We start from the raw sequence: 25,764 nt of genomic DNA, 5'->3' as shown, positions 1-25,764 counted from the left end.
GAAATATTTAGACTTAGGCATGCAACCCGTTTGATAAAATATGGAACTGTTCCGTATTTCACTGAAAGAATAAAAGTTGTTTTTGAAATGATAGTTTCCGGATTTTACCATATTAAAGACCCAAGGCTCGTATTTCTGTGTGTTATTATGTTAGAATTAAGTCTATGATTTGATATTTGGTAGAGCAGTCTGACTAAGCGATGGTAGGCAGCAGCAGGCTCGTAACCATTCATTCAAACAGCACTTACGTGCGTTTGCCAGCAGCTCTTCGCAATGCTTCAAGCATTGAGCTGTTTATGACTTCAAGCCTATCAACTCCCGAGATTAGGCTGGTGTAACCGATGTGTAATGGCTAGCTAGTTAGCGGGGTGCGCGCTAATAGCGTTTCAATCGGTAACGTCACTCGCTCTGAGACTTGGAGTAGTTGTTCCGCTTGCTCTGCCAGGGCTGCGGCTTTTGTGGAGCGATGGGTAACGATGCTTCGAGGGTGGCTGTTGTCGATGTGTTCCTGGTTCGAGCCCGGGTAGGGGCGAGGAGAGGGACGGAAGCTATATTGTTACACTGGCAATACTAAAGTGCCTATAAGAACATCCAATAGTCAAAGGTAAAGGAAATACAAATGGTAGAGAGAGAAATAGTCCTATAATTCCTATAATAACTACACCCTAAAACTTCTTACCTGGGAATATTGAAGACTCATGTTAAAAGGAACCACCAGCTTTCATATGTTTTCATGTTCTGAGCAAGGAACTTAAACTTTAGCTTTATTACATGGCACATATTGCACTTTTACTTTCTTCTTTAACACTGTTTTTGCATTATTTAAATGAAATTGAACATGTTTCATTATTTATTTGAGGCTAAATTGATTTTATTGATGTATTGTATTAAGTTAAAATACGTGTTCATTCAGAATTGTTGTAATTGTCATTAGTACAAATAAAAATTTGTTTATTTTTTATTATTATTATAATAATAAAATCGGCCGATTAATCGGTATCGGCTTTTTTGGTCCTCCAATAATCGGTATCAGCGTTGAAAAATCATAATCGGTCGACCTCTAACTCAAACACACACTCTGTACTTTGTATTTTAGTTACACTGTTTGTACACACCACATATTTATTTATATACTGGATTCTTGACATAGCTCACGAATATATCTAATGCTGTACATATCATTGTTAGCATATATTGTGTACATTCTTCCGGTGTACATACGTATACACTCAGTGGCCAGTTGATCAGGTACACCCATCTAATACCGGGTCGGACACCCCTTTACTCCCAAAATTAGTGATCACGTGCTCCGTAGCAGATGTAAGACCTTTACATTCAACATTCAAGGCCGCAGGACCAGACGGATTACCAGGAAGTGTACTCAGAGCATGCAAAGACCAACTGGCAAGTGTCTTCACTGACCTGGCAGTGTGGTGCCAGGACAACCTCCTCTCCCTCAATGTGAGCAAGACAAAGGAGCTGATCGTGGACTACAGGAAAAGGAGGGCGGAACAGGCCTATTAACATAGACGGGGCTGAAGTGGAGCGGGTCGAGAGTTTCAAGTTCCTTGGTGTCTATATCACCAACAAACTATCATGTTCCAAACAGACCAAGGCAGTCGCGAAGAGGGCCGAACAACACCTTCCTTTCAGGAGACTGAAAAGATTTGGTATGGGTCCCCAGATACTCCAAAAGATCTACAGCTGCACCATTGAGAGCATCCTGACCGATTGCATCACCAGCTGGTATGGCAACTGCTTGGCATCAGACCATAAGGAGCTACAGAGGATAATGCGTATGGCCAAGCTTCCTGCCATTCAGATCCTAAATACTAGGTGGTGTGAGAGAAAGACCCCAAAAATGGTCAAAGACTCCAGTCATCCAAGTCGTAGACTGATCTCTCTGCTATCGCTCGGCAAGCGGTACCGGAGCGACAAGTCTTGGTCCAAAAGGCTCCTTAACAGCTTCTACCCCCAAGCCATAAGACTGCTGAACAATTAATCAAATGGCAACCCAGACTATTTACATTGACACCTACCCCCCCACCTACCCCCTTTGTTTTTACACTGGTACTACTCGCTGTTTATTATCTATGCATAGTTACTTTACCCCTACCTACATGTACAAATTACCTCGACTAACCGGTACCCCCTGTATATAGCCTCGTTATTGTTATTTTTTTTGTTTTGTTTATTTAGTAAATATTTTAACTCTATTTCTTGAACTGAGTTGTTGGTTAAGTTAAGTAAGCATTTCACAGTAAGGTCTACTACACCTGTTGAATTCGGCGGATGTGACAAATACAATTTGATTTTAGAACAGCCTGAATTCTGCGGGGAATCGGGGAATGGATTCTACAAGGTGTGGCGTTTAAACGTTGCTCAATTGGCATCAAGGGACCTAACGTGTGCTAGGAAAACATTTCCTATGCCATTACACCAAAGGACCAACGAGTGGTGCTTTCCGAGATGCCGTTCTTGATAGTGTTAACTAAAGGGGAAAACTCTAGAAAGTTGAGTGAAGTTCAATCTCGTGCATCTCTGGGGAGGCTGATATTTCTTCTGTGCGGCAGTCCGAGGGGAGCTGTGCACCTGCGCATGAACGCAGCTTAGAGGGAACAGTATCGTTGACTGGATGTTCTTTGTTTGTAGTACCATTCTCTTTAAACCCGAGACAATGTCGTGCGTGAAAATCCCAGGAGGCAGACAGTTTCTGAGATACTGAAATGGTGTGACTAGGTCACTCGTTTTGTCCATTCTAACCAATCAAACAGTAACTGAGTGCCCCGATGCCTGCTTTATATAGCAAGCCACAGCCAGTGACTCAATGTCTGTAGGAGCAAACCATTTTCGTGAAGGGGTGTAAAATTCAGTGTATGACTGGGAGATACCAATACTCAGTGCAGCTGTGCTCGTGTTCACTGAGTGTCCTGAGACTTTGTGTGTGTGTCCTGAATGTCCTCTGAAAGTGTGAGTGTTTGTGTGTGTGACTGTTGTCTCACCTCGAAGGAGTGTTCCTTGTTGTCCTCCACCCTGTAGTCCAGTAGCACGCTCAGAGACATGACGCTGCAGTCAAACTTGCCGTTCTTGGCCGCCCAGTTGGGGTGAACTATGATAGTGGGCTCGTCTGGTAGGACGTAGCGCTTCTCTCTGCGCTGGCGCTCCAACTCCTCCTGCTTCTTCCTCTCTTCCTCCTGATGGACAGACAGTCAGAGAGAAATGTGATGAAGAGATGGGATAATCAGAAACAAGAAATCAGTGGACCCATTCAAGTAAGCCATCCCTGGTGATGTTGTTTGTCATCGTGCTAATTGTAGCTAAATGCACTAAAAGCATACCTCTGTCCAGCTTTGGTGTTAGTACAGTAGACACAAGTGTCCTAGCAGAAGTGTCCTAGCAGTAAGTGTCTTAGTCGTAAGTACCCTAGCCTCCTGTACTGTACCTCTCTGTCTTCCTCCATGTGTTGAGGCTCCTCCTCCTCAGGGACCTGGCTCTCTGGTTTCTCAGGCTCCTTGGCCTCCTCTACCTGCTCCTCCACTTTCAACTGCTTGGTGAGGCGTGCGATCAGCTGGGACTTTAACCCCTTAGAGCTCAGGGAGCGTGACTCTAGCTCTTTGCGCAGGTCATTCACCTACAGGAGAGATGGTCAGTTCATCATTTATAACTATTTTGTTACACATTTAGGATGGACTGGATATAAAATGTGATTCAAAATAGGAAGCTCCCACGGATTGTTTATTTTTTTAAATGTATTTTGTGCTGAACAAATGGATTGCTTTTTTTATACCACTTTACTACACATCAATACAGGAATGCTGGAATGAGACACACAATACATAACAAAATATAAGTGCACAAGTGAACTACCAAAATGCTAGCCCTGCTGAGGTGCTACAGACAAGAATGCATTGAAATGACTTGTGATCAGGGCTCTAAAGTGTGACAATTTTGGTCGAGCCTAGATATTTTGCTGTGTGTCCTGACATGTAATTTTGGGAGCACCAGTGCGACTCCCACAAAAATCTAAATAAATCACCCAGAGAACAATTGTAGTGCTAGGTTTAACTGTGCAATTCTTTCCCGAATGCCCTAGAGAAAAAGGTGCACGCAGATTCGTTCAATCCAAAGTCTACATGTAGAGAATAGTAAAGAATGTATCAGTGATGTGTATTTCTTGCAACTTTCTGAAGACGTAACGGCATGGGAATGCCCGTGTCTACCACTTCGTTTTTTACCTTTATTTAACTAGGCAAGTCAGTTTAAGAACAAATTCTTATTTATATGATGGCCTACACCATTTCTAAAGTTTTTTTTCCCATAAAACTTTCCAAATGAAATGTTAACGGCAAAATAAACTTAACCTGACGTTACCTGGCATAATGATATGATGATTTGTATCAATTGGCTATAACGTTATGCCTGGTCCAGGGGTCGTATTAGCTTTCAGAAACCTTCATTTTCATAACCATTTAACCTGAGTGTTATATTGAAAGTCAACAGTGGTGTTTTGTTTCAAAGGAGTGATAAGGGCCGTGCGACTATAGTTTTTTTTCACACAAAATACATTAGTGCAACACATTCGGCAGAACATCGTTTATCAGAAGACAACAGAAGCGCAACGCTATTTGGCTAGCAGCCACACAAGTAAATTAGCTTACAATGAAAAAGCAAGGTATTTGTTTTGCAAAAACGATGCATGGCCATCATATTTCTAATGTTTATCATAAAAAGAATGTACCCAGCTACATTTCCGAATGTTTCGCTTGAAGTCAATCTTGCTACCGGAGAAAAACTACACAGAAGGAAAGCACCGGAGAAAAGTAGCCGACACAGCAGTCAGAGCACTGTCTGGTGATCCAATGAAGAGAGCAAAGATATTTCATCTGAATTGAGAAGTGCGACTGAAGCACAAAATTAGTAATTTTACATTCTGATTTGGAGTGAACGCTGACTGAAGCCGAGAAGTATTTTAGATCTGCGTTTTATCTTTCCTTTTCTGCAACCCCTGAAGGGCCAATATGTTTAAATCATTTTACCATTATGTTATTGGGCTCATTTCTGCAGGTGGAAATTATATTTTAGATTCTTTCAGTATAATTTTCTAGTAGAATGTCCTTTAAAAAGCCAGAACTGAGCGTCTCCGTCCTTCTAAATAAAATTATCCGGGGGGACCCTGAATCCTCCCCTATCCTGGACCATTTCACCCCCTGCAATTTTTTGGTTAGGATTGTTGTTAAGTTGCACAGTTCCAGATGATGCCAGGTATAGATGTGGGGAACCACCTGAACCAAAACAGCTAATAGCATGTCAGAAGAACATTATCCTGACTCGCTAGCAATGCTAAGGTTGTAGGTTCAAATCCTGCATCACATACACATACTACAAATGTAGGCTATGCACTCACTGTACTGTAAATAAAAGTATATCTGCTAAGTGGCTTTAAAAGTCGAAGTAACCTACTTTGTACTGAGTAATATTCAGTCATTTCTCAAGTATAGGCTATTCAACTATCAACTATCGAACACTACCTTCATTGATTTCGGATCAAGCTTAGTCCAGTGTGTCGGGGTGGTCACCTCCTTCGAATCTTCTTCATCCTTCTCCTCTTCCTCCTTTGAGAAAGAAATGTCCAACCGAGATAGAGAAATAGAGAAAGAAAAAGAAAGAGGGACAGAAAACCATTAAAACAGTCGTTCTCCTGTCGTTTTAAATAGTGAAAAAACAAAAGGTGATCCTTCACATCATGTGTCTGATAGTTTCTCTGGTCCTAGTGAGTTGCTCTGGGATGATAAAGTAGTCCTCTGCTACAGCAGGGTGGGTAGTAGGTAACACAGGGACGCCCTCTATCTCTTTAATATAAAACCTTTATCACGGAAAACCAATACCCCGCCCCCCATCCCCAGCGGCCAATCAATCACGTTCTGTGGAACACAAAAAGGTAAATCAATGACAGTGGGTTCCAAAGGGGGTGTGGTCTGTATCTGTGTAGTGGTAGGTACATCAGGTTCAACTCAAAGCTTGTGTTGCCAAACTCAGTGTGTATGCCAACTGTCTGTATGTGGGTTCCCTAGCTAGCCATCCCAGTCTGGCAGAGATTCTGATTTGGATAGTTCAGGATTCTGCATTCTTTAGGTTCTGTTTAGGTTCTAGAAGATCATAGAAAAGCATCTGTCCAAACAACTGCCCTGGAACAAACTAAGTTCTAGATACAGTCCAATCAAAACATCGACAGACAGAACTCAGGGAAGGGGTTTTTCTCTCTTTTCAAGTTCAGCAGATATTGAACTGAAGAAAAAAATATATTTAAACAAAATCTAAAACAAAATCTAGAACAAACACATGCCAATGCAACTGGCTCTGCAGGTTCCAGCATTCTCTTTTGGAATCCTCAGCGGTCCCAAGCAAATAATCAAATAATTTAATTTTATCCTCCCCTCATACAAGCAGCCAAAATTGCAAGCGGGGTTCATTTTTTATTAATTGTGATTTTGGCACAAGCAAATAAAGCCAATTAAAATTAGGCTATATCAAGTTTAGTACCCAATTATGAGTCATTTATTAAGCTGGAAGCTGATTGGCCAGTCGCGGCATTGTCATTCAGTTAAGACCTAGTCTCCGTCTGTTGAGTGTGAGGGCAGGTGGGGGTGTAGGGAGGGGACAGTGGGGGTAGTACCAGGTAGCAGGACGGTAGGAGAGGGGTGGACCAGTGAGAGGAACTGAACCTAAAGGGGACCAGGTAGTTCAATATCCTGCCTGCGATGATGGTGATATCTGGTTTGCCCTCTGTGTGTGTTTAGATTTGTATAACATAATGTACTGTGTGTATCTGGGGTGGTTATGTCTAGTGAATATCCTGTGGCTGTGTTCTTCCTGTGAGAAGCGGGGGAAATGAGAAGAGGGATTAGCGGTTCAGTGCCTGTTCTCCGTCAGCCTCCTTCCGCTCCGCGGACAGCTTCTCAGCCAGCTGCTCCCGAAGTCCCCGCGACAGCCCTTCCCACTCTGAGCGGGTAGGAAGACAATGCCAAACATCCGGAAGAAACAAAACCACTGTCTCCACATGTGCGGGCACTGTCCGCCCCTTGTGAGTCTCCTCAGGGCGATGATAGCGAATCTCTGCAAAACGATACCTGTCGCAAAGGAAGAAGGCGCATTGGAAAGAAACATTGGGGTCAGGGACACAACTCTCAAAAACAGGGCTAGGGCTAGCCTAGGCTACATTACCCCCCCAATGACTTTTGAAATTGTTACAGTATTCCCCCCAACACACAACATTAGCATGGAACCCAGTCTGCAGCTCTCCATTGGTTGTCCATTGGTTTTCAGGGAAAACAGCGGCCATTTTTTGTTTTGACAAAACATCAAGCCTGGTAACACCCCAAACCCATCTCAACCCTTGCCTTCAGTCAATCAAAGCTCAGTATTTCTGTGTTTGTGTAGCTTATGACCTCGCGGACGGGAGAGTTTGTGAGAGAAGACACAGAATCAGAGGACAGGACAGTGAAAGCAAGAAGTTAAATATGTAAGATATTTAACAGAATGAAAAGAAAACATTTAAAACACGAAAAGTAATGGTGGTGTCTTCTGGTCCGGGAGACTGCGCTTCGAGCCACAAAAATCAATGCATTCATTCATCCACAACATAGATATACAAAGATAGATAGAAGCAGAACGGCGTCATATGGTAGCCAAAGACATTGGAAAACAAAAAATAATTAAGAGGCAAATCAAATGACAGAATCAGTCATTAATGTCCAAAAACCAACAACAAAAAAAAGCTATATATTAATCGTTGGGAGTTAACAAAACCATGCATCATGGATTGTCGCCTTTCCAATTTTTATTATACTACCACTGGCCTAGTTATAGACAGAGAAAAGACAGCGATAGAAAAGAGAGAAAGAAGGTTGAGAAAAGAGTGGGACTTACCACTGAGTGCAGAGACTCAGGTCTATGCCTGTGAGGGCCTTACAACAGCGTATGGCTGTCTTTATGAGCACGGCCGGGTCCTTCTCAGGCTCCGCTCCATCCAGGGAGGGGGACCAGTGGCCCCCGATGGCCATGGCCTCGTCCTTACCCCGCATCCCCACCAGGAACTGAGCGACAAAGAGAGACCGAAAGAGAGACAAACAAGAGGTCAAAAACAAGCCTAAGCCATGCTACTCTATAATTTAGACATACTGTACACCAGGCTTGGGAAAAAACCCTGATTGGTTGACACCTAACTAACCTTGATGAGGCGGGCGGGGTGCTGGAAGGAGTCTCTGAGTTCTTGAGGGTCCTCAGCCAGAGCACAGGACTTATGGTAGAGCTCTTCTAGACTGGGGTTGGCCAGCAACATCACCTATTCAATGCATTACAACAGACAGGACAGGTGAGGGTGTGTGTGGAATACCTTAGCGCTGTATGTGGTATTAGTAGTGTATGCATCACAACATAGCGCTGTACAGGTGTGTGTACATGCGCATGCAACCTGTGTGTGTATACCTTACCTTAGCACTGTATGTGTGGTTGGCATCGGGAGGGTCCAGCACCGCAGTGTTCTTGACCAGAGAGTCCACCTCCTTGTGCATGATGTGGAAGTTACAGTAGTTGCCGAACTGGAAGGGCCGTTGCAGGGGGAAGCCATCCACCCAGGTGAACACAGCATCAAAGAAGTCACTGGGGATGTACAGGCTCTGATAGCGTCTCCTCAGCTCCATCATGTCACAGTTAGAACTGGAGGGGAGTGAAAATAGTACAGTTCTACCAAATGTAGTCACTACAAACGGTTCTAGCAAAGCACCTAGAACCTGCTTCAATGCAGCCACATAACTTTGTTTTATCAATTACAAAACATCTTTAATACAACCTCAATTTACCTCCTCACATGCACTTCTTTATAACAATCAGAAACAACAGGGACACACGAGGAGCAGCAACTGTAAGAAAGGCCCCGAGGTTCCGAATTGGTACCGAAACCCGGGAATATATACAGTTCACCTAGTCCTCCACTACACACACACACTTCTTATTTTTTTACCCCCTTTTCTCCCAAATTTCGTGATATCCAAATTGGTAGCTACAGTCTTGTCCCATCGCTGCAACTCCAGTACGGATCCAGGAGAGGTTAATATCGCGAGCCATGTGTCCTCCGAAACATGATCCTGCCAAAACGCACTGCTTCTCGACACACTGCTTGCTTAACCCGGAAGCCAGCCGCACCAATATGTTGGAGGAAACACCGTACTACTGGCGACCGTGTCAGCGTGCATGCGCCCGGCCCGCCAGAGCGAGAAGGGACAAGGACATCCCTGCCGGCCAACCCCCCCCCCCCCCTAACGATGCTGGGCTAATTATGCGCTGCGTCCTGGGTCTCCCGGTCACAGCCGGATGTGACACAGCCCAGGATCGAATTCTAATCTGTAGAGATGCCTCTAGCACTTAGACCAATGCGGGAGGCCCCTACACACACAGTTCTACAGTCAACTGCACCCCTGAGTAGTGACAAAAACCCGACCCTAGGCAACACAGTGACTAGGGTCAGAGCCCTATACTACGAATCAGGTTTGAGGATGCACTCTTTAAAGATGACCTCTGTGATCTCCATCTTGCTAGCTACTATTTAGCATTTTATTCAATAGGATAAACTAGTGATGTAGGCAGTGGTGTAGTTCCTCTATGCCAAGAGTCCATCATTTAAATCAGACCCTAGTCACTGTGTTGCCAATGGTTGGGTTTTCCAGATTACACCCAGATATAGTATCAATGAAAATCTGAAACGGACCAATCATTATAATGATTGGTTGACCCACCCGTCCAGGCTGAACTTGGAGAACTGGACGGTGTAGCGAGGCACCACCCTGCGAGGGCGGCGAGGGGAGCGATCACGTCTCGGAGAACGGTCTCTTGAGCGTTTACGTATGGGAGAGCGCTCTCTGGACCTCCTGCGCTCACGGTCTCTTTCACGACTGCGTTCATCCTTGGTCCTGAGGATGAGTTCAGGGCGGTCGATACGGTTGGGGAAGCGGGGGGAGGGGTCCAGACGCCGGACGGGCTGAGGCATCATCCTCACTGGGGGCTGAAGCAGACCACCTGAGAACACATCTAGAGGAAAGGGGAAACACGCAAAGCGAGAAAGAGACACAGACAGACAAATACATAAACACAGACAGATATATAACAAATCAAATAATTTCTTTATTTTCTGCAAAAGTCGCAACTAAATCTAAAAGCATCAGAAAAAGACAAATGGACATCATAGTGCCCCCTACCTTTGGGTGGTGGCTGTGATAGCAGGGGCGGAGGAGGGTTATGGAGGAGCGGGGCCAAGGAGGCAGCAGAGAGCTGGGCCTGGAGCAGGGGAGGAGGGGGACCCTGGGCCTGTACATTGAAATTGGTGGGGGGAGGCAGAGACTGGAGCATGTTGGGACCCGGCTTCATCATATTAGGGCCTGGAGGCTGGCTCTGGGGTGGGGTATGGGAGAAGAGAGGTTAGCATTACTCCAGGGCTGTCCCATGAGGTATCTTATCAGAGTAAGTGATTTACTTTGATTTCTTGTCCCATATGTGAGCGTAAGTTAAAGAAATGTGCTTCATGGATATCATTATGCAAAGAGGACATACACCAAATTAGGTTTGATAGTAGTTCCTAACCTGTTTGTGAGGTGAAAAGGTGATAATCATAACATTGAAGAAGGGTTAGAGAAGTGAAGAAAAAGTGTGTCAAAAGTGCGTTCTGAACGATATCCTAGAAATCCTAGTATTTGTTGATTTAATTTCTTTAATGTCTGTAAAAATGTAAGCGAAAAACACTAAAAACATTACCATCAATGGGACTCGCATGGTTAGCCTAAATCAACAATGAAAGGAAATCTTATGGATTGCACCTTCAAAATTGCAAATTTCCCCGAGATAAAATGTATTCAATGAATTTTATGTGCTTTTATAGATCAGGAAACCATCTGGGTCTGAAACACAAATAAATGCTCAGCGTGAAGAAGGAAAAGAGAGAGAAGACAAAGTTGAGGAGAGAGAATAGAAGAGAATAGAAGAGAGGAGGGAGAAGCACAGATTGTGTGAAAAAAGCAGGAATATATATAAAGAAAAAAGAAAGATAATAAGAGGGCCATAGAGGTGTGTGTGTGAGTGGGGTGGGGTAGGCAGGGTGAGGGTTACATTTTGTCTGTTGTCCATGCCGACGGAGTGCATGTCTGAGTAGCGCTGCTGCATCCCCTGGTCAGCATAGAAGCTGCTCAGCTGTGGGGGAACTGGAGGTAAGGACTGGGGCTGCTGCTGAAGCTAGGAGAGGAGGGGTGGAGATAAGAGTGGTTAATAACAGACACAGGGCTGGGTTCCAATCTGATCACTCCCAAACTTCACCTCTGCACTGAGATCGGAGGGTGAATATGGCAATGGCTCCATCTATACTGCTTGAAGGCTACAAGTAGGCTTACATTACATTTAAATCAGAGAGTGAGTCAAGCAGGGCAGACAGGAAGAGCGAGCCAATGATCAGATTGGATTCAAACCCTGGAAGCATTCAAATTGAGGTGGAAGGTGTCACTGGCTTATGCCTCGATCAGAACGACAGATACATTTAAAAATATATATACAGTGGGGCAAAAAAGTATTTAGTCAGCCACCAATTGTGCAAGTTCTCCCACTTAAAAAGAAGAGAGAGGCCTGTAATTTTCATCAAAAATACACTTCAACTATGACAGACAAAATGAGAAAATCACATTGTAGGATTTTTTATGAATTGATTTGCAAATTATGGTGGAAAATAAGTATTTGGTCAATAACAAAAGTTTATCTCAATACTTTGTTATATACCCTGTTGGCAATGACAGAGGTCAAATGTTTTCTGTAAGTCTTCACAAGGTTTTCACACACTGTTGCTGGTATTTTGGCCCATTCCTCCATGCAGATCTCCTCTAGAGCAGTGATGTTTTGGGGCTGTTGCTGGGCAACACGGACTTTCAGCTCCCTCCAAAGATTTTCTATGGGGTTGAGATCTGGAGACTGGCTAGGCCACTCCAGGACCTTGAAATGCTTCTTACGAAGCCACTCCTTCGTTGCCCGGGCGGTGTGTTTGGGATCATTGTCATGCTGAAAGACCCAGCCACGTTTCATCTTCAATGCCCTTGCTGATGGAAGGAGGTTTTCACTCAAAATCTCACGATACATGGCCCCATTTATTCTTTCCTTTACACGGATCAGTCGTCCTGGTCCCTTTGCAGAAAAACAGCCCCAAAGCATGATGTTCCACCCCCATGCTTCACAGTAGGTATGGTGTTCTTTGGATGCAACTCAGCATTCTTTGTCCTTCAAACACGACGAGTTGAGTTGTTACCAAAAAGTTATATTTTGGTTTCATCTGACCATATGACATTCTCCCAATCTTCTTCTGGATCATCCAAATGCTCTCTAGCAAACTTCAGACGGGCCTGGACATGTACTGGCTTAAGCAGGGGGACACGTCTGGCACTGCAGGATTTGAGTCCCTGGCGGCGTAATGTGTTACTGATGATAGGCTTTGTTACTTTGGTCCCAGCTCTCTGCAGGCCATTCACTAGGCCCCCCCGTGTGATTCTGGGATTTTTGCTCAGCGTTCTTGTGATAATTTTGACCCCACGGGGTGAGATCTTGCGTGGAGCCCCAGATCGAGGGAGATTATCAGTGGTCTTGTATGTCTTCCATTTCCTAATAATTGCTCCCACAGTTGATTTCTTCAAACCAAGCTGCTTACCTATTGCAGATTCAGTCTTCCCAGCCTGGTGCAGGTCTACAATTTTGTTTCTGGTGTTCTTTGACAGCTCTTTGGTCTTGGCCATAGTGGAGTTTGGAGTGTGACTGTTTGAGGTTGTAGACAGGTGTCTTTTATACTGACAACAAGTTCAAACAGGTGCCATTAATACAGGTAACGAGTGGAGGACAGAGGAGATTCTTAAAGAAGTTACAGGTCTGTGAGAGCCAGAAATCTTGCTTGTTTGTAGGTGACCAAAAACATATTTTCCACCATAATTTGCAAATAAATTCATTATTATTATTCATTATTACAATGTGAAAAATCTAATTTTGTCTGTCATAGTGGAAGTGTACCTATGATGAAAATTACAGTCCTCTCATATTTTTAAGTGGGAAAACTTGCACAATTGGTGGCTGACTAAATACTTTTTTGCCCCACTGTACATACCTAACTTTTATTTAACTAGGCAAGTCAGTTAAGAACAAATTCGTATTTACAACAGTGGCTTAACTGCCTTGTTCAGGGGCAGAACGACAGATTTTTACCCAACCACTAGGCTACCTGCCGCCTTCGTCATTACATCAATCCTGAGTAATATATTCTGCAGTTGTAACCTTTTTCATTATGTAAGCCAAGATATTTTGTGGCTACGTGTGCAACAAAAGTTTAACATTCACCTTTAGCTACTATGCTGAACAAAAATATAAACGCAACATGTAAAGTGTTAGTCAAATTTTGTGCACAAACTTGTTTAAATTCCTGTTAGTGAGTATTTCTCCTTTGCCAAGACAATTCATCCACCTGAGAGGTGTGGCATATAAAGAAGCATGATCATTACACAGGTGCACCTTGTGCTGGCAACAATAAAAAGGCACTAAAATGTGCAGTTGTCACACAACAAAATGCTACAGATGTCTCATGTCGAGGGAGCATGCAAATGCCATGCTGACTGCACGAATGTCCACCAGGACCTCCACATCCTGCTTCTTCACCTGCGGGATCGTCTGAGACCGGCCAACCAGACAGCTGATAAAACTGTGGGTTTGCACAACTGAAGAATTTCTGCACAAACTGTCAGAAACCGTATCAGGGAAGCTCATCTGAGTGCTCGCCTTCCTCACCAGGGTCTTACCCTGACTGCAGTTCAGCATCGTAACAGACTTAAGTGGGCAAATGCCCACCTTCGATGGCCACTGACACGTGGGAAATGTGTGCTCTTCATGGATGAGTCCCAGTTTCAACTGTACCGGGCAGCTGGCAGTTGTGTGGGCAAGCAGTTTGCTGATGCCAACGTTGTGAACAGAGTTCCCCATGGCAGCGGAGGGGGTTATGGCATGGGCAGACTTAAGCTAGGCCCATTGTTGTGCCATTCATCTGCCACCATCACCTCATGTTTCAGCATGATAATGCACGGCCCCATGTCGAAAGGGTCTGTACACAATTGTACACAATGCACCACACAGAACGCACTGCAAATGCTTCTGCAACCCAATGCTGCAAGGCAAATTCAGAGTTCCATTGGAAATTAATGTACTTCTGGTGTACCAAAACAAAATGCCGCTGTCGGTCTGATCGAGGCATAAGGCTTTGGTTTTAGCTGTTGACAGGGTCACCACGATCATTTTCAGTAGGGAGACAAAAGTTATTCAGTTTTACTTCAGGACTGTCTACTGAATGTGTCCCAGGTGTGTGTAGGGGCTAGGTGAGGCTCACCGATTGGTTGGCCAGCTGAGGTAAGGTCTGAATGCGCTGGGCGTTCCATTTGAAAGGCATGTTGGGGTTGTACACGGCCTCCACTAGGACCCTGTCACCCACCTGGGGGGTCTTCCCCTTCACCGCACTGTGGAGACATCACCCATTATTTACCCACTTGAAATTGCTTTAGAAACTGCAATATACGGAGACTTCACACTTGAAATTCAATAAAACATTACTGCTTTAGAATAAAAGGCACACAAATTAGGAATGCAATCAGCAAAATATAGAAAACCCATGGAAAAAAAGACAATTGGTCCGATGTCTTCTGTGGCCCAATCCTAAACGGACTCCTAAACTCCATGCACTTGTGGAGATCTGAGAGGACTTGGTCCAGAGTCTGAACACTCACCTGAGCTGAAAGAAGACGTCCTCATCCACAAAGCCGAATGTGTCATGCAGCTTGTTGACAACGCCGGTGAAGACGCGCTGTTTCTGGGGCTGGCTCTGCTGCTGGCTCTGCTGCTGGTGGCTGGAGCGAGGCGTGGGGTAGGACACGGTGATCTGGGCTGTCTGCTGGGGGTTGGACAGAGAGAGGCTGGTGGGGAGAGCCACGGGGGGCTGGGGAGGAGGAAAGTTATAGGTCAGTGTCCAGGGACAACTTCATCCTACCTTCTGTATAAGTCCTAAATGGATGAATTGTATGAAGTCCCACTAAATTCTAAATCTGTGTATCTAATAATGGAACTGTTTGAAGTGTCTACTGTATATCGAGCCTATCATGTTATTTGTGATTTAATTGAATCAAATGTCCTTTAGCTGTTCTCTTCATTTATTACAAGGTGTTGATTATTACAGTCATTGTGGCCATACACGCCCTGTTATTGTATTTGGCTATGAAGAAGGTTAAAACATTTAACCTGGATTTTAAAACTGAAAAGTGATAAGGTGGGTATGCCTACCGGGAATTTGTTTTCACCACTCCAGTTCTTTCAACATCCGCGCCGATGGCAGAAAAAGAGACACGGTCATGTTAGACTATTATGATGCCGTCACAATTCTTTCCCCAATTTTCATGACAAAATGGCATCTTTTTTAAGCCTATTATATTTGACTAAATAATTCTACTCAAGACAAGATGACTTGAGTGGTAATACTTTTTCTGAAAGGTGCATTCAATTTACAAGAGAGACAAGTTTGTTCCTAATTAGCCTACCTGTGAAAGCAGTGCTTGCTGGGGCTGGGGGAGCTGTGGAGAGAATGATAGATAGAGAAAAAGAGAATAGAGAGAAAGAGAACAGTTACTACGGTGCGTATATAGAATAGAGTACATTCCACACCCCAGCACCAAGCATGAAGTGCCTTGTGATTTGAATGATTTGACTGTGCTGCGACTGCGAGCCACTGCTGCTTACCCCGTATAAGTCTGTATGCTGTTGATGTTGCTAAAGAGACAGGGTACACAAACACGCAGAAATGGCAATAAGTCTTTCATTGGGTCAACTATACATTTGTTGATTGATAGATATCATGAGTATGGCTTTTCTCAAATCAAGGCGATTCAAAGTTGTCTGTGCGAGTTGCAAACATCAATCATTTACCCCGTATGAGTCTGTATGTTGTTGATGTTGCTGAAGAGACGGGATACACACACGCAGAAATTGCAATAAGTATTTCATTGAGTAAATAATACATTTGTGGATTGATACATATGAGTATAGCCTTTTTCAAATCAAGGCGATTCAGAGTTGTCTGTGTGAGTTGAACATCAATAATTTACCCCGTATGAGTCTGTATGTTGTTGATGTTGCTGAAGAGACGGGGTACACACACAAATGCAGAAATTGTAATAAGTCTTTCATTGAATAAACATTACATTGTTTGATTGACACATATCAAGTGACCAGCTTTAGTGAGGTATTTTTTAAGATGTGTTGAACATCCATAATTTGCACAAACAAAAAAAATCCTAGAGAATGCAGCACAGGAGGCTACAGAGGGGAGGACGGCTCATAATGATGTCTGGAACGATGCAAACGGAATGGCATCAAACACCTGGAAACCATGTCTGATGTACAGTTGAAGTAGGAAGTTTACATACGCTTAGGTTGGAGTCATTAAAACTTGTTTTTCAACCATTCCACAAATTTCTTGTTAACAAACTATAGTTTTGGCAAGTCAGTTAGGACATCTACTTTGTGCATGACAAGTCATTTTTCTAACAATTGTTTACAGACAGATTATTTCACTTATAATTCACTGTATCACAATTCCAGTGGGTCAGAAGTTTACATACACTAAGTTGACGGTGCCTTTAAACAGCTTGGAAAATTCCAGAAAATGATGTCATGGCTTTAGAAGCTTCTGATAGGCTAATTGACATTATTTGAGTCAATTGGAGGTGTACCTGTGGATGTATTTCAAGGCCTTCCTTCAAACTCAGTGCCTCTTTGCTTGACATCATGGGAAAATCAAAAGAAATCAGCCAAGACCTCAGAAAAATAATTGTAGACCTCCACAAGTCTGGGTCATCCTTTGGAGCAATTTCCAAATGCCTGAAGGTACCACGTTAATCTGTACAAACAATAGTACGCAAGTACAAACACCATGGGACCACACAGCCGTCACACCGCTCAGGAAGGAGATGCGTTCTGTCTCCTAGAGATTAATGTACTTTGGTGCGTAAAGTGCAAATCAATCCCAGAACAACAGCAAAGGACATTGTGAAGATGCTGGAGGAAACAGGTACAAAAGTATCTATATCCACAGACTACGTTTGCAACTGCACATGGGGAAAAATATTGTACTTTTTGGAGAAATGTCCTCTGATCTGATGAAACAAAAATAGAACTGTTTGGCCATAATGACCATTGTTATGTTAGGAGGAAAAATAGGGAGTCTTGCAAGCCGAAAGAACACCATCCCAACCGTGAAGCACAGGGGTGGCAGCATCATGTTGTGGGGGTGCTTTGCTGCAGGAGGGACTGGTGCACTTCACAAAATAGATGGCACCATGAGGTAGAAAAATAATATGGATATATTGAAACAAAATCTCAAGACATCAGTCGGGTGGTTAAAGCTTGGTCGCAAATGGGTCTTCCAAATGGACAATGACCCCAAGCATACTTCCAAAGTTGTGTCAAAATGGCTTAAGTACAACAAAGTCAAGGTATTGGAGTGGCCATCACAAAGCCCTGACCTCAACCCTATAGAAAATGTGTAGGCAGAACTGAAAAAGCATGTGTGAGCAAGGAGGCCAACAATCCTGACTCAGTTACACCAGCTCTGTCAGGAGGAATGGGCCAAAATTCACCCAAATTATTACGGGAAGCTTGTGGAAGGCTACCCGAAGTGTTTGACCAAAGTTAAACAATTTAAAGGCAATGCTACCAAATACTAATTGAGTGTATGTAAACTTCTGACCGACTGGGAATGTGATGAAAGAAATAAAAGCTGAAATAAATCACTCTACTATTATTCTGACATTTCACACTCTTAAAATAAAGTGGTGATCCTAACTGACCTAAGACAGGATATTTTACTAGGATTAAATGTCAGGAATTGTGAAAAACTGAGTTAATGTATTTGGTGTATGTAAACTTCCGAATTCAACTGTATTTGATATCATTCCACTGATTCCACTCCAGTCATTACCACAAGCCCGTCCTTCCCAATTAAGGTGCCACCAACCTCCTGTGGAATGTAGTATAAGACAACTACTACATAGGTCAAAGAGAACAAGAGGGAAAACTATGCTGCAGAGTCTAGCCTCTAAAAAATCTGATTTGACAAACACTGATGCCATTTTCTTTTATCTAAGTGAAACCCATTTGTCAATGAAAGCCTGTGACTAAGTGAGTGAGAGGTCTAACTGACGTGATATGAACTGGCTGCTCTGGGTTAGAACACTGTGTTCTTAAAGTGGGTTCAAGTTCTGGAACTCTGCCCAGTTCGACAGTTTTGCTGACAAGCTCTAATTCGTTTACAAACCAAGCAGCAAAAACATGTATCAAACCCCCAACAGCAGAGCACTACTCCAGATAAGACCCAGTGGCATTCTCAAAGCCTTTATAACCACAGAATATTTTGTATAACTAATAAGGAAAGATATGTGCTCATCAGGAGAAATTGAAGACATTACGAATTCCAGATTGATCGTCATATGAACTAACATTATATGACATACTAAACATCTTCTCCAATCATAGCCATCAGGGGCAAAACTCAAAACACATAAAGTCAATAGCTTCTAAGTGAAACTTCAACCTAGAACAGGGTATTTCACTTGGTGTAATGGCCATGTGTCTCACCTGATGGGGTACATTGTAGAGCTGCTGAGGAGGCGGCTGCTGAGGAGGAGGCTGTTGTTGTTGTTGCTGCTGCTGCTGCTGTTGTTGCTGCTGCTGCTGTTGTTGTTGTTGCTGCTGCTGTTGTTGTTGCTGCTGCTGCTGTTGTTGCTGCTGCTGCTGATACTGCTGCAAGGCCGAGTTGATTTGAGACTAAAACAATAAGTGAGAAAGAACAAGTTAAAATGACTTGATGTTGCTTTGAAGGGAAGACCATTTACTAAACAGTTAGTGACTTCATACTCAACCACAGCGATGAGAAAAACAAATTTTATTTTCCTCAGACTTTCACTCAGAATCTAAAGAATATGTTGTTCACACTGATCTGTCTCATGGTGTGGGGGTGTTCATCAGTTGATCACCCACAAATCAGAACATGAGAACAGGTTTTCCAACATCACAGCTCCTTCAAGTCTAGTGAGATTTGGCCACTTACCAATCTCTGTACCTCGGTGGTTCCCAAACCAGTTTGTCTGATCAAAATAATGCTCATAATTGGAAATGTTTCTTCAGTAAACAAAATCCAGAAAGTTCAAGTGAAATTAGACGTGATCAACCAATGGAGTATCTCCCTACCATTTTGGGGACTTTTGGGTTGTGTTCATTTGGGACAAAACCAAAGTTATTACCTGAGCTTATCCAACAACAATAACAGTGACCCGAATCAGGAAACTAGGCATATGTCACAAGTCACAGGAGGGCCATTTGAATTATTTCTGTATTTTTATCAAAGTGTCTTTTTTTGGCAGAAATGCCTTCTCGAACATGTGAACTTTCATGTGCCTTAATAACAAACGTGTATGCCATCTGTAATACGAATAAAATTGTTAAATTACGAGCCTTGTTGGTTAAGCCACAGAGAAATATAGCAACCTTCCCACTAGCCATGATTGGCTGAGATAACGAGTGAGCTGGACATGCCGAGAGAGGGGTTCGGATTGGTCTGCCATTTTCAAGGCTTCTGTCAATTTGAGCTCGTCAGTCTATGTTGGTAATCCTGTCGAACGAGGCTTTTAAAAAAATGTATTGTGTAGTGGAGCTGCATAAGTGTTGCTCTCCACTTTCTGGAGGATGAAGTTTTGAAATCAGTGGAATTAGAGTATGATAGGTAAAAAGATGGAGACAGCACCTGTCTCCGGATTTCATCTTCAAACTAAGGGCAACCGTGGTATGGCATTCTTGACAGGTGCATCATTTCTGTCAAAATTAGAAACGTGTAATATCTGAAAATGTAAGATAGCTAGCTACATTTTCAGATATGACACGTTTCTAATTTTGACAGAAGGTGGTTTTATTTCAAGCTAAAGTGTACTGTTAGCTAGCTAGCTAACGTTAGCTGGCTGGCTCCCTAGCTAACGTTATTCTTTGTTTCCCAGTACCGTTTGCTTTTCTAGTTAGAGCCTAATGTTAGCTAGCTAACATTGAACCTGGTTGGTTAGCTCCTAGCACTGTGACATTGTTGGCACTTTGTTCATTGTTGTTTAACTAGCTCACGTTAGCTGGCTAGCTCATTTGCTAACATTACGTGGCTTGTGTACAACACCCGCTGAATATGGCCGGTGTCAGTAAACGTCTGCAAAAAAGCGTAATTAAATTGTTGCCAGCAGAGCTGGTTAGGCTGTTTTTATGTTATCCAGAGGTAAACAAATCATCGGCCAGTGCGTCAAGTGTGCACTCCAAGAGCGAAACAAGATGGGTGGGGCTAAAGCTTAAGAGGGTGTGAACGATGCTGAATGGGTGTAGACAAAGAAGAGCTAGATACCAAAACATTCAAAGGTGATTTTCTCAAAAGTGAGTTTACAAGTTCATCAACTTTCAAAGCAGAATTACTTTCCCATTGTTCCTCAAATGCAGTGTATAATAAACCATTTTGTAGCTCTGAGTCTCTACTTTTATCCAATGTAAAAAAACATAATTTCACATTTTGCTACATAAGACCGAATCCAGGTGGTGAGTCACAAATATGATCATATTCTGTTAAAGAACATTTAGCTGCATTGTGCCTAGCAGAACACTGCCCAGCTGACCCTAGCGTAGCTCACCTGTTGCAGTGCTGCAGCGGCGGCAGCTGCGGCTTGCTGCTGCAGGGCTGCAGTCTGTTGGGATAGCTGGTAGTTGGAGGCGGACGACTGGGAGTTGAGGGAGGCTGCAGACAGGGCCGATTGCTGGGAGTACATAGAGGGAGACGCACCCAGGAGAGATGGCTGCTGCACACCTAGAGCTGCAGGGGAGAGATAGGTGTGGGAATAGAAGAATGCATAAAGAGTGGTGTTAGGATGTATGGCAAGTGAGAGGAATGGAGTGATAGACCGGCAGAACGAGAAACAGAAAACAAATGACGGGAGAGAGAGAAAGAAAAAAGTATAGTACTTTGAATATCCAGCGGACTAATCTGAACCCCCTCCATCACAAACTTTGCCAAAGAGATCAGTGAGATTCAGTTTCCTTCAAGCACTGTACCCTCAACCCAGGGTTACCGTTATCCGGTAATAGCAAGCCTTTGTCCCAAAAAATAACAATAGAAAAAACGATAAATAAAATTGGCACCAGCCAATTTGCGAAATAATGCTTTTTGGCCTATTTATTGATGGAAATACCAGTCAATGTAAATACATGTGAGTGGTCATGCTTATCGGTCTATAGGTACATTTGCATCATTTAGTGGAATTAAATTGGCGCACAGTATATTCTTTATGCATCTTATTTATCACACGCGTAGGCCTACAGCAAACAAATACAGAGCCTTTGAACAGAAAATCAGTCAGCAGCAAAAGCTGCTGCTACAGCATCTCAAACAGCAAACATAGGCAACGGAAGTCAGGCTTCATCAGCGCATCACACACCACTTTGCAATGAGCTGGAGGCAGTATCATTTTGAAAACATATACTTAATTGTTTGAAACCTGAACATTTTAATACATATTATGAGGCATGTCTTACCAGCTTCAAAATGTGTAGCCTATTTTCTGTCACATGAAACCACTTGCACGAGCAGTGTCCTTTTGATAATGGTGTTTTCCTGCTAATTGCATTATGGAACGAACATTAGTGCGTAGTCTAATGCCTTGTGCGCATTGCTGCGCTTATAATGTTCAGAACATTATACATTTTAAGATAAACGTTCTGATCTATTGCATCACTCATTGCTTAGATGTGGATATCAATTAAGGCAGCCCCCCACACTTCTCTGATTTAAGGCAGCCCCCCACACCTCTTCAGATAGCTAAATGATCCTTGGAGCAGCAGGGTAGCCTAGTGGTTAGAGCAAATCCCCGAGCTGACAAGGTACAAATCTGTCATTCTGCCCCCGAACAGGCAGTTAACCCACCATTCCTAGGCCGTCATTGAAAATAAGAATTTGTTCTTAACTGACTTGCCTAGTTAAATAAAGGTTAAAAAAAAATGTAAAAAAATATATCCTTGGTATGACTACGTGACATAGAATATTAGGACCCCTTAAGGTATACATTTTTTTTTTTAAATCTAAAATTTGATGAAATAGCATTTACCTTACTGCTATTATCCCATAGAAACACATTGAATAACAGCTTCATACATGGATAAATAGAGTAAAACAAAATAATTCAAAAAATTAAGTTATGAAAGATTGACATGTTTTTAACCCCCTATTTTAGGCACAAAACTATCTCCATATATACTGTACTTCCACTTCCAAGTCTTGTGAGGCGTCCTAGAGCAAAACAACCAACCTGTTCGTGAGAGACTCACCTTTCCTTAGAGGGGGCATATTAGTGTGTAGCCCAAACTGTTCGGACACTACTGACTTAAGTTGGCACATCGGCTGTATCGGACATTTCTTGGGGTCGTAGAGCAAAACGGAGAACACAACTGTGTTCGTGGGAGTCATCTTTAGTTTGCAGGTCAAACCGTTCGGACGTTATAGACGTTTTCGTGAGAAGACCGATTTTCGGAATGTCTCATGATCTGACAAACACTGCTCTAGCTCTGCCACCTTCACCGCAGATGCGGAAGGGCGACATCGGCAGATGCTGTGGGTTGAGACGCAGCCCATGCCAAAAAAACAGATGGATTTTGATGGGAAATGTTTTGTGTTAATTAATGTAGACTCTAGGGGGTGAATATGAATTACCATAATCTAAATGTGATTTCTTGTCAGTCTTCTGGATGGACACCCTAATCACAAATGTCTTGAAAATTAAAATACTGCCGGTCAAATGTCCGGCGTCACATTTTCCTATCTGAAACCCTGCCTCAACCTCACATTAATTGTATCCCACAGATGAGTACAGATTATAGAAGGAAAGGCAGTCATCCAGAAAAATGTCATACTCACAGTGTAGGCTGTTGAGGTCCAGGGACTGTCCTGAGTGGCTGGGCTGGGACACCCCCGTGGCAGTGAACTGAGCGGCCCACGGTGGGTTCTTCTGTCCCCCAAACTGGGCCATGAGTCACTGCTCGAACTTAAGTGTATTGATGGAACTGATTTAGGTTTATATCCTGTCAAAACAACAAACGGAAACGGGCCTTGTATAAGGATTCTTCATTTGACATTTACCTTGCTTTCATTGACCACAAACACTGGCAGCTAGCAACAAAAACAAACAATACAGGATGAAATTGTTACAGATTTACTTACAGCTAATACAATACCTAGCTAGCTAAATCATATCAGCTAACGTTAGCTTGGCTAATATATCGTTAAGTTACCACCTTGGCTAAAACAACAACAATGTTGGGCCTCTTGACAGCTGCCTCTACTAGGCGGTATAGTGAGACTAGCAACAACAGAGTTAATGGGCAGGTTAGCAAAACGTTCACTGCTGGAAAATGTCGCTTAGTTGGCCAGCTAGCTATCCCTTGATCATGACTATCAGTTTTATTACATTACACATAAGAGTCATTGGACGAATTCGTCTTCTGTATGGGACCTTTTGTTAATAATTAGAAAGCCTTAGAATTAGAAACATTAAAATTAATGAATGTGGCATACTATTTAGTTAGCCTCTTCAACTGTGATGCCCTCTGGTGCCATTTTCTAAACTACGCATAATATTCTATACTACCCTCAAAGTACATTTCGGTTTCAGAACTAAGTCTGACAAACACAAGCTTAGTACTGTTAGAAAGGTGGGAAACAATGTGTTTACTGCAGAGCCTGAGATACAACAGATTCCCAGTTTGTCCACTAGACAGCAGTAGATCACATGATGTCTCTTGGCCACTTTAAAATCAAATCAAATGTTATTTGTCACATACACATGGTTAGCAAATGTTAATGCGAGTGTAGCGAAATGCATGTCATGTGCTTCTAGTTCCGACCATGCAGTAAAATCAGTTGAGTCACTGTGCTAAAAAGGCTGAATGGATTTCCAAGCCTGACATATTAAAATGACCCTAGCAATCAGGCCTTTCAAGTTATCGAGGTGAGAAAACATATTTTCATCATTCACGTTTCCTATTGTAAATGGGTGAGAAATCAACGGTGCATGCGGAGGATGCATACAATGTAATGTGGATGGAGAAGAAAATGCATTGTTTTACAATGAGTGTGTATCCTTTCCTACTAAATGTTTGCACTATTAGTGACTTGACCTACATTGCACACTATGAATATGCCCATTGCGCATGATTTATGGCCTTTATTAAAGGGGGGGGGGGGGGTCTTACAAAAGACAAGAGCTGTAGCTTTCAAATGATTTTTACTTTCTATTTTTTGGTGGGTACCTGTACCGTGCTCAAAACTACCGAGAGTTTTACAGGCCATCTAGCTAATGCACATGCTAGACCATTACAGATATAATCTACCTGGTTAGCCTTTAACTATAAATAGCCATAGGCTAACTAACAACATATGCTGGGTTACCTTGCAAACGGAGATAAATAGCTAGATAGCTACCTAGTTTGCTATGATGATAGCTAGCTTTGATGATGACTCGTGGGTTTTGTTATCAAAGCAAAGACGACTAGTAAAGTAGCTAACGTTAGCTATAACGAGGCCTAAGCAAGGCAACACACGACGCAGCTCTATAAAAGACCGATGGACAGCAAGGTTGATGGGCATTCCAATTTTGCGACAATAATTGCATTATGCAGTAAGGAAGCATCCAAAATGTTTATTACATTAACAGATAGAGGAAAAAATATTGGCCTTTACCTCTGTCCTCTGTTCATTCGCCGGCGGAGATGGATCAAAAAACTGTCGCCGCGCATGCGTAGATCAGGGGGCGCGCACGCGCGCTACATACTTTTCTTTGACGACAAAATAACAAGGTCGTCAGGCAATCTGTGTAATCTTCAGAAAGTATTAATACCCCTTGATTTATTCCATATTTTGCTGTGTTACGGCCTGAATTCAAATTTGATTTAAAAAAATAATTAATTCTCGACCATCTACACAAATACCCCATAATGACCAGGTGAAAACGTTTGTAGAAATGTTTGCAAATTTATTGAGAATTAAATACAGAAATATCTCATTTACATAAGCATTCACACCCTCGAGCCAACAAATGTCAGTCACTTTTGGCAGCGATTACAGCCGTGACTCTTTCTGGGTATGTCTAACATCTTTGCACATCTGGATTGTACAATATTTCCACATTCTTTTAAAAAACTATTCATAATCTGTCAAATTGGTTGTTGATTATTGTTAGACAGCCATTTTCAAGTCTTGCCATAAATAAATAAATACAGTAGGGGAAGAGGTAGTTGTTTGGGCTAAATTATAGATGGGCTATGTACAGGTGCAGTAATCTGTGAGCTGCTCTGACAGCTGATGCTTAAAGCTAGTGAGGGAGCTAAGTGTTTCCAGTTTCAGAGATTTTTGTAGTTCCTTCCAGTCATTGGCAGCAGAGAACTGGAAGGAGAGGCGGCCAAAGGAAGAATTGGTTTTGGGGGTGACCAGAGAGATATACCTGCTGGAGAGCGTGCTACAGGTGGGTGCTGCTATGGTGACCAGCGAGCTGAGATAAGGGGGGACTTTACCTAGCAGGGTCTTGTAGATGACCTGGAGCC

General features: G+C 42.9%; 1 protein-coding gene across 7 annotated transcripts in view; it reads right to left on the bottom strand.

Moving 5' to 3' along the window:
• The window catches only part of LOC110502646 (cell division cycle and apoptosis regulator protein 1), a 36,429-nt gene extending 11,431 nt beyond the window's left edge, over window positions 1-24,998 (bottom strand). The window contains exons 1-21 of one of the 7 annotated variants that reach the window (XM_036960319.2): window positions 24,905-24,998; window positions 23,084-23,247; window positions 20,811-20,989; window positions 18,733-18,921; window positions 16,203-16,232; window positions 16,024-16,053; window positions 15,838-15,867; window positions 15,639-15,671; window positions 15,385-15,411; window positions 14,835-15,043; window positions 14,441-14,567; window positions 11,155-11,277; window positions 10,251-10,443; window positions 9,792-10,083; window positions 8,490-8,715; window positions 8,228-8,341; window positions 7,927-8,093; window positions 6,917-7,127; window positions 5,529-5,612; window positions 3,443-3,631; window positions 3,003-3,194 (exon numbers count right to left, since the gene is read on the bottom strand). In XM_036960319.2, coding sequence (XP_036816214.2) covers window positions 3,003-3,194; window positions 3,443-3,631; window positions 5,529-5,612; window positions 6,917-7,127; window positions 7,927-8,093; window positions 8,228-8,341; window positions 8,490-8,715; window positions 9,792-10,083; window positions 10,251-10,443; window positions 11,155-11,277; window positions 14,441-14,567; window positions 14,835-15,043; window positions 15,385-15,411; window positions 15,639-15,671; window positions 15,838-15,867; window positions 16,024-16,053; window positions 16,203-16,232; window positions 18,733-18,921; window positions 20,811-20,989; window positions 23,084-23,195 — 2,757 coding nt within the window. In that variant the 5' untranslated portion in view covers window positions 23,196-23,247; window positions 24,905-24,998. The remainder of the gene's footprint in view (window positions 1-3,002; window positions 3,195-3,442; window positions 3,632-5,528; window positions 5,613-6,916; window positions 7,128-7,926; window positions 8,094-8,227; window positions 8,342-8,489; window positions 8,716-9,791; window positions 10,084-10,250; window positions 10,444-11,154; window positions 11,278-14,440; window positions 14,568-14,834; window positions 15,044-15,384; window positions 15,412-15,638; window positions 15,672-15,837; window positions 15,868-16,023; window positions 16,054-16,202; window positions 16,233-18,732; window positions 18,922-20,810; window positions 20,990-23,083; window positions 23,248-24,904) is intronic. The other 6 variants (XR_016491017.1, XM_090217186.1, XR_016491018.1 and 3 more) reach the window with 6 other exon arrangements.
• Between the last annotated feature and the right edge of the window lie 766 nt (window positions 24,999-25,764).

This window comes from Oncorhynchus mykiss, chromosome 23 (genome assembly GCF_057628025.1).
Source record: "Oncorhynchus mykiss isolate SJ-2025 chromosome 23, ASM5762802v1, whole genome shotgun sequence".
Lineage (NCBI taxonomy): Eukaryota > Metazoa > Chordata > Actinopteri > Salmoniformes > Salmonidae > Oncorhynchus > Oncorhynchus mykiss.
The sequence above is the reverse complement of the archived record's forward strand: the minus strand, read 5'-3'. Positions and strand labels throughout refer to the sequence as shown.